This window comes from Myotis brandtii, unplaced genomic scaffold (assembly GCF_000412655.1).
Source record: "Myotis brandtii unplaced genomic scaffold, ASM41265v1 scaffold38, whole genome shotgun sequence".
In the NCBI taxonomy this organism is placed as follows: Eukaryota; Metazoa; Chordata; class Mammalia; order Chiroptera; family Vespertilionidae; genus Myotis; species Myotis brandtii.
The window spans coordinates 1,203,598-1,213,187 of record NW_005364596.1 but is presented as its reverse complement, the minus strand read 5'-3'; the positions used below and the strand labels follow the sequence as shown (position 1 = coordinate 1,213,187).

Here is a 9,590-nt window from a genome sequence, read left to right as displayed (position 1 = left end):
TGTCTTCTCTCTTCTTAGTTTTTGGTTAAGCTCGGCCATATTAATTAATAGTAAGTACCCTTTGACGTCTGTATTGGTATATCCAAATGAGGCGCTCTGGGTCACCTGTGCATACGTTCCCATAGATAATTGGAACAACGTGTAGGAACACAGCTGAGATGTCACAGCAACATGATTGAATGACTCAGCAGTGTCGGAGACGACTAGATTACAGGCACCTCAGAGTGTGTGATGCCATTTGCCATGAGGAACAGTCTCGTCTAGAGGATTTACTGATTCAAATTACCAGAAATTTTCAGTTTACACCATAAAAAAATGTTCAATCATCTAGGGCCAAATGCATATGGAATTATCTAATCAGATAAGCAAGGAAATGCTTGTCCTTAAGTTGGGGGAGGGGGGCAGGGGGAGGAGGCGTGCAGGTTGGAAGTAGGGGGGAGTGTATTCATCACAGTCATATTTGTAAAGATTGACACCAGAAGCTGGTGATTTGGATCTGAAAGTGGGGACAAGGTGCAGGTAATGAGAAGAAACTGCAAACAAATAAAAACAGACAAACAAAACCCAGAGAAATGATTCTCAAATGAATTGAATGCATTTCATGCCTGGTGAAAATTCAGTTGATCATATTCTATCTACTCTATCAAAAATTATGACAGCTTTCAATAAATTAAATTGTATGTGGTATGTCTGAAGACTACTATCATAGTCAGTCAACATCCAACAGCGAAAAGAAAGAAGAAAAATTTTCTACAGGTAATTCTTGCTAAACTATAGAAAAAAACCCTGAACTAGACTGGTATGGGGATAGGGTTTTAATTTTTGGGTAAGTACTCTGCATATCCAAACTAATTTCCAATTTCAGTTGTCTTAGTTCATGAGTAAACAAAGTGTGTGACAGCTGGAAATGAGCCATAGTGGGGTTTCTGGCTTGTCAAGGTGAGGAAGAAGAATTATTCTTAAGCAGCAAAATACACACAAAAAAATTATCTTTTCAGTGATTTTCTAATTCCTCTAACTGAAAGGTTTGGTTTCCATTCTCTTTTCTTCGTTTTCCAAATCAATGGTATCCTGTAGCGGCAAAGAGAGTGAATGTAGTGGAAGTGATGTGGATGCTGACCAACTACTACACGAATGTCTCCTGAGCAAGGAGTTTCTAAACTTCCATAGTCACTATTTTCAGATGAGCTTGAAAATTTGTGAATTATAGTAAGATAAGAACCATTCAAAATTTTCTACAAAAACATAGTTTTGTAATAACAAACCTATCCTATATGACCAAAATAGGAAACTTTACTCACTAAAAACATCTGCTTCCAGGATGAGCTTATTTTTTATTCTTTATATCAACTTCATTCAAAAGATCTTTGGATTCCAAAATAAAAAATAGCAACTATCACTTGAAATTCTCTAGAACTGCATATATGAAATTGTGTATTTATGTATGGGGAAAATGCAAAGAATAATAACTATACACTTCCCAGAATTGAGATTTATTAATTGGATTTATCTGGATATTGATCCAGATTCTTATCAATATCATTATTATAATTGCTTCATTTGTTTTGAATAAGAAGATAACACTTAAGAGAAAAAATTTAAATCCTTTCAATTTCCAAATTGTGAGTCCACTAGAAACAAGCTCTACAAGCACTGAATATTTTTGTTTCATTTTCTAGTAAACAGTTGTCATTGAGTGATAGCATATTTCCTCTGCCTTCCACACACAGAGACAAGAACTGAGTATATTCTAGTATCATTTTAGATACTTTTACAAATACTTGAAGGTATTAATGAACAGCATATAGATGTTTGATATCTAGGAGTAAAACTTACATAAACATTATACTTAAAATATTCTGTGCATTGTCAACCAGAATTCTGTAAGCATGGAGGAACCTCAGTATACTACTCCTAACATGAAACAATGCTCAGTTAACACAACAATAGTATTCCATTATCGCTATTTTCCAAATTCCTGATTAGAATATTATGATCAATTTTTACAAGACCCTACCATCCATGCTCAGACTACTCTATATAGTTCTGGTTTTTAAAACTTTATACAAAAACATGGCTCTGAAGGAAATAAAATAGCTAACAGAAGTAAGAAAATGGAAGAGGAAACAAGAAAAACTTGTCATTCTAAAAAAGATATTGTTAATGACTGTTACATATGCATTGAAGGGGAAAGTAAATGAGGAATTATTACTGGCATACATTGGGAACTTAGATTTTTGGCATGGGAGGAAGAAGAAATAAGAAGTTGATTAAGTAAACACTATCTAGTCATAAATATGAATTGTGACTCTGGATACATTAAAAAAAATAATTTTCTATAGTGCTGAGATGGTGGTTTCTAAATACTATCTCCCCTCTCACAAAGGAACTAGGGGTCCATAGAGAAGTGGCTAATTCCAGTTCTGGACAAGGAATATGCAATATGCCTGGACTAGAACATCTTGTCATTGCCCTCAGTGAATCAAGCTAGGAGTTCCAGTCAGTGCATGTGAAAAAAATTCAGGAGTCAACTTGAAAAAAATTCCCACTGGCCAGAAATGGGATAATTTAGCAGCCAAAAGATGAACTAAAATATAGCAAAATCAAATTCATTTCAAAATCATTGACACATAGATTATAAATCCATGAGTTCATAATAATCGTTTAAAAAGAAAGTTATTATTTACATGCTAAGTAAGCAATCATTTTTAAAATGCCTAAATACTGTATGTCAAAGAATCAAGCATTTATCCTGCCTTTGTTGTAGTAACTATACATCAGGATAACTGAAGAATTGATAAAGGCAAGTTTCTACTCATAGAAAGTCAAATGTTAAACCTGGATATAATCAAACTTCTAGATCTAACTACCAGCTAATAAGAAATATAGAGGACAGAAAAATGCAACCAGCAAAATCTCATCTGGGGGAAAGTCTAAGGGCAAATGATCTTCAAAGGTTGGAGGGGAGAAGGGGGTGAAGGGATGTGGGAAGAAGAAGGTGGAAACCTCTAACTTAAAATAAATCAACCAATGGAAATGTGTGGATCTTATTTTGATCCAGATTCTTAAAAATAAATTTTTGTAAAAAAAAATCACTTATGAGACTAACTGGAGAAATTTGAACATGTAAGAATAAAGAATTATTAGTAATTTGGAGAGGTAATGATACTTTCATTAGTTTCTTAAAATGAGTACTTATAGAAATCATATTATTTAATTCAGAGATATTTCCGTTTGTATTCTTTCCAAATAATTTGGGGTAAAGGGGAAGTTGGTAGGGTTATAGAGGAAAGAAGATTAACCCAGTGCTGATAATTATTTAAGCAGGGTAAGGGCTATATTATGGGGGGAAGGTGGCTGTGTACTCTTTTCTCTGCATATATGTGTTAAAGTTTTAGGAAAAAAAATAATAATAAAGGTACAAGGGATGTTGAAAACTGTAAAAGGCTGAAAAACATCATTAGGATAAAGATAATATTTTCCTCAAATATCAAATTCTTTAGGCGAGGCATGTTCTGTGAACCTAAGTAAATAAAAATAAAAATAAAGGCAAGTTTCTAATAAAAATAAAAATAAATAAATAAAAATAAAAAAAATAAAAATAAAAATGCTATTTTGTGTTAGCAGTTCTCAACCTGTGGGCCGCGACCCCTTTGGCGGTTGAACGACCCTTTCACAGGAGTCACCTAAGACCATCCTGCATATCAGATATTTACATTATGATTCATAACAGTAGCAACATTATAGTTATGAAGTAGCAACGAAAATAATTTTATGGTTGGGTCACAGCATGAGGAACTGTATTTAAAGGGTCAGAAGATTGAAAACCACTGTTAGAGAATCATGCCCTAACACAGAGTGAAATGGAAGAAATCTTAGTGACAGATCTAAACCGTGCATACCTCACAAAATGCACCAAAAACAGAGCCTATTCCATAGTAGCAAGCAAATGATTGTTTAGATGCAGCAAACCAGCACAGTGGAAATGTACAGATCATTGGAGTTTGTGAAGACCCTCTTCCTGATCAGTTTTATTAAAACGCAGTGACTAATGAGGCTTTAATCATCCATCTACTTCTGCTTAGTGGTAGGACTGTTAATATGTAATATGAAAACATAAAATCATAAAAATAAAATCATAAATATTAAAATGAATAGTTTTTTATTTTGTAGTATATCTACATCGACTCCCCCTACTCCAGAAGCCTCGTTATAAACTTGCTGGTTTTGACAAGCAAAGCACCAATAGAACAGGTACCTTTGTCAGTGCTGTAGGTGAATTCTGGCTCTTGTTTGGACACCAGCTGTGTGCTAATTCTAATTAGTTTTGCGATGCCTAAATTACCAAATATTACACAATGCTCCTTCAAGCTTCTAGGAATGAGACTGGATATTGGTTGGCAGATGCCCCTGATGAGACAAGCCTGGTCCTAACGGCCTCTATGATGAGTTCCACCAGATACAAAGTAAGAACAGCTGCGTGCACATATACCTGCGAGTCAGTTCAGGCAATAAGGTGCAGGGTGATCTGGGGGATGTACAAAATAATTCTCTGGCCTAATGATATATGTGTCCAGGATCTGGTGCCATTTTTTGATTAAGTATTAATCAGTAACATCATACCCACCGCATTCAAACCTTATGCTCCCCTGTAGACTTCAACAGTCTACTGGTGTGGCTTTCCCTTTAGCCCTTCATCTAAATTTATGCAATGAAAATCGGGAACGGACGCACTATTTCTAGTCCTAAGAGGTAAACTGGATTACTAACATGAGCAGTTTGGACAAGATGGCCCGAGAGTTCTTAAAATAAGAGATTGAGTGCAGTGTGGGAAATTTGGTAGCAATGAAGGCTTTCTCTCTGGACAGGGCTTTATGTCCTCGATCTATATTCAATAACTAAAAATATGAGATGTAAGATAAAATGCTCAATTGTTGCTTCCTTTAGCCAAGTCTGATGAAATGGATGGATTTCATTAGGAAAATGAAAAAAACCTACCTGAAGACTGCGAGGGTGAGAGACCAGAGCACTAACGGCTTCCTCAGCTCAAACTTCGCCCGCTTGTTCATTAGGTGCCGACCGCCAAAGATAAAGGCAGCATACAGAGCAGAGAACAGGAAAGATTTCTTCCTATGAAAAAACAAAATGAACTCTTATAACATAAAAGTTTACACAATATATTTTTATCCATTAGAAATTTACATTTAGTCATTATTCATCAACTTTTATACCAGCCCCTCTTTGTAAGTGCTGAAAACATTTTCTTGTAAATGTCCCTTCATTAAAGAGACAATGTTTAGTCCATTTGGCAACGTGGATGAATCCTCCCTTAAGGAACAACACAGAACCACCTAAAGCACACTTGCCTAAAACTTTGAGCTTGAATCTAATCCAATGTCTGATTTTACTATAAATTTATAGGAAATATAGGGAATAAATCCAATTGTGGGACATTCTGTAGAACACTGAACTCATTTCTTCAACAAATCAGTAATAGGGAATCAAAATCTAGGACTGTTCTAAACTAAAAGTGACTTGAGAGACATAACAATCAAAATTTCCAGGAAACAACAGAACCAAAACAATGTTAAAGATGGAGAGATAAAATAAGAATAAGAAAAAAAAATGATGGAACACAGGGGCTCATTATTCTCTTTTTGGTAATCAGGCTTAGGTGGGACTCTTAATTGGAAATGACTAAGAAGTATCAAATAGAGACCTGGCTGGGTGTCTCGGTTGGAATGTCATCACATAACCAAAAGGTTGCAGGTTCAATCCCCATTTGGGATGTGGTACGGGAGGCAACCAATCTCTCTCTCTCTCTCTCTCTCTCTCTCTCATCAACTTACAAAAACCACATCCTCGGATGAGGGGAAAAAACACATGAAATTTCAGATAGCCATCTCCAAGTCCTGCTGGCTATTACTGTGCCAAGAAGAAATGTACAATAGTATTGATAACACCAAAAAGAACAAAAGCTTCTATAGACTATCCTATATAATAAAAGGATAATATGCAAATAGACTGAACAGCAGTACAACCGAACAACTGAACAACCGGTTGCTATGACGTGCTCTGACCACCAGGGGGGCAGGCGCAGAACATGGTGGGCATTGGCCGAAGCGGAATGGTGGAGAGGTGAGCAGGGGTGCCAGAACATGGCGGGACGTCGATCGCTGTCATCGGGGCGAGCCTTTGGTGGTTACTGAAAATTCTTTGCTCCCACGCACCATGGTCCCACCCAGCACTTGTACCCGCTGCCAGCGCTGGAGCTGCTGCTTGCACCCACCCACTGCCGGAGCTAGGTGCTGGCCCTGATCATTCAGCACCATCAGCAGGTGTGAGTGGCGGCTGCCGGCCCCAATCACTCCTCAGGGCTTCTCCACCTCCCCCTGCTCCTGAGGAGATATCAGGGTCGGCAGCTGCCTCTTGCACCTGCTGCCAGCGATGGCTCTGTCGCACCCGCAGCCAGCACTGGAGCCACCACTTGCACCCACTGCCAGTGCCCGGTGCCGGTCCTGATCGCTTGGTGCCATCAGTAGGTGTGAGCAGCGGCTACCAGCCTTGATCGCTTGAGGGCTTTTCCACCTCCCCCTGCTCTTGAGGGGGTGATTGGGGCAATCGGGGCAGCAGCTGCCGCTTGCACCCACTGATGGTGCTGGCCCCACTCACATCCGCTGCTGGCACCAGCCCCAATTGCTCCGTGCCTTCAGTGGGTGCAAGTAGGGCTGGCGCCATCAGTGCATGGGAGCGGCGGCAGCACGAGCAGGGCTGCCAGCAGACAGAGGACCGGGGCTGCAGAGGGAGGGACTAGGCAGGGGTGCAGAGGAGAGCCGAAACCCACCCCTGTGCCCACCACAGCCTCACAGCCCACAGTTCCTTTCAAGGTGCACAAATTCGTGCACTGGGCCTCCAGTGCCCGGTGCCGGTCCTGATCGCTTGGTGCCATCAGTAGGTGTGAGCAGCGGCAACCAGCCTTGATCGCTTGAGGGCTTTTCCACCTCCCCCTGCTCTTGAGGGGGTGATTGGGGCAATCGGGGCAGCAGCTGCCGCTTGCACCCACTGATGGTGCTGGCCCCACTCACATCCACTGCTGGCACCAGCCCCAATTGTTCCGTGCCTTCAGTGGGTGCAAGTAGGGCTGGCGCCATCAGTGCATGGGAACGGCGGCAGCACGAGCGGGGCTGCCAGCAGACAGAGGACCGGGGCTGCAGAGGGAGGGACTAGGCAGGGGTGCAGAGGAGAGCCGAAACCCACCCCTGTGCCCACCACAGCCTCACAGCCCACAGTTCCTTTCAAGGTGCACAAATTCGTGCACTGTGCCCCTAGTAATTCAATAAAAAGTAACAGAGGCCTTGTAAATACTTTAACCATCTGAGCATACATCTGGAAAAAAGCAATATTTCCCTTAAAATGGGCATTCCCCACTCAATTAGATTTAAAAAAAGGGTTGAAAAGTAATTTACAAGACAATACAAATAGCAAAAATGCATTAATCTGAAGAGCATTATTTGTAAAATGCTTCATATTTTTCTCCCTAACTGCTGACACATATTGCTGACTCATGAGGTATCTTACTATTTACACAAGCAACACTCCCAATTCAAATAAAGCGAGTAATTCCAGAAATCAACCCATAAATAAGGGTGGAATAAATCACTTCCACTGAGGTTTGCAAACACTTCTCTTGGAAACATAAGGCCTGGTACACAGGAGTGCTTATTAAATATTTGTAGAATGATCATGGTCTTGTCATATCAAATTTTCTGACAGGGAAAATAATTGTGTACATGCTTGTTCAGCAAACACTAAGTAAGGGAACACTTGTACTTTTCCAGTTAACACAGTAATAACTAAAGAATAAAATACTTAGAAAAAACGTATGATCATTTTCTTCCTCCAGAAAGAGATGTTTCTATAGTTCAAACAGAAGTGAAAAACTAGGACAATTTTAGAGAAACTTAACTATTGAACATTTCAAGAAGAAAGTACTTTAGGCCATAAACATATTTATCACTTTACTTTTTTGAATTTGGCAAGTGTACAGCATTAAATTAGTTTTAGAGTCAGAATCACTATCCTCATTTACTCTGACTCACTAAAGAAAAATATAATTCTATCAAGTTAATGTAGGCAATAGTAATATCAAATAGTATATACTCTTTTTAAAATTATAAAGGTAATGATAACTGACAATAATCACAGTATTATGATTTAGACTAGAGAGTGATTCCAATGGGTAGAAAAAGTGCTTAAAAGCGTTATCATTTAATCCTTTTAATCATCCATAAAGCAGGTAAAGCATTATCTTCATTTTATGGCTAAGGAACCCGAGCTAGAGGTTAAGTTTAAGGGGTGGGGGAGAAAGGTTGTAATTATGTGTTATTTTATAAGCATATAAGAAGTCCTTAAGCCCTCCTAAAGAATCCCATGGTCATTGTGTAACTGTGTAGTAAATTATTATTATTATTTTAAAAAAACAGCTTTATTGAGATATTAGAGGCCCCATGCATGAAATTCGTGCAAGAGTAGGCCTTCCTCCCCTGGCTGCCTGCACCGGTTTCCCTCTCAGACCTGGGACCTGGGCTTCCCTCCAGCCACCAGCAGGCACCTGGGACCCAGGCTCCCCTCTGGCCCCGGCTTCATCCGAAAGGATGTCCGGAATGACATCCAGTCTAATTAGCATGTTACCCTTTTATTATTATAGATAATTCATGTATCATACAATTCACCCACTTAAAATGAGTAATTCAATTTTCGGGGGTATATTCAGAGTTAGGCAACCACCACCACAATCAGTTTTAGAATATTTTCTTCATCTCTAAAAGAAACCCTGTATTCATCAGCAGCAGTTACTGCCTATTTCCTCCCAACACTTGCTCCCCAGACCCAGCAACCACTAATCTACTTACTATCCTTATGGTTCCTATAAATGTAACCATAGCCCTGGCCAGTGTGGTTCATTTGGTTAGAGCATCATCCATGCACTGAAAGGTCTTGGGTTCGATTCCTGGTCAGGGCACACACCAGGGCTGTGGGTTCGATCATTGGTGGGGCATGTGTAGGGTTGGGGGGAAAGTAAGAGGAATCTCCACACCTTCATGTTTATATGTCATATTTTCTGGGCACAGATCGCTTTACTTTCTGGATAACAAATTATTGCTCATTCAGTGTATCTCAGGTTTTAGTTATAGTTACATTGTGTTATTTTTAAATCAAGTTAAATGAATATCTTTATATGAACATATCATTCTAGCCATTAAACAAACGTACCTTGAATAACCAAGAAAAGAATAAAAAGCTCCCTCTCTGTAAGGAGTTGCCGACTTCAACATAAAACACTTGGCAGCCAAAGAGTGAGAAGTGAAACCCTAACTCTCTAAAAGAAACCAGCTTTGCTTCCAAACAAGACAACGTTCCCAACCGGATTTGCTCATTCTCTTTATGGTGTCCAATGGTCATCTGCCTTATCTCAAGTGAAAAAACGTCCAGTCTGAATTCTCCAAGTAATTATACACAAATAGTCTTAAAATTCAACATAAAAAACTTCTCTGTATTTCTCAGGCTTCCTTTTATTCTGCTTGGAGAAG

General features: G+C 39.4%; 1 protein-coding gene across 6 annotated transcripts in view; it reads right to left on the bottom strand.

Annotated features, from left to right (window-relative positions):
* Positions 1 to 9,590, bottom strand: part of ELOVL6 (ELOVL fatty acid elongase 6) — a 147,621-nt gene that overhangs the window by 50,059 nt on the left and 87,972 nt on the right. For all 6 annotated transcript variants that reach the window (XM_005872397.2, XM_005872399.2, XM_005872400.2 and 3 more), the window contains one exon: positions 4,999 to 5,130. In XM_005872397.2, coding sequence (XP_005872459.1) covers positions 4,999 to 5,130 — 132 coding nt within the window. The remainder of the gene's footprint in view (positions 1 to 4,998; positions 5,131 to 9,590) is intronic.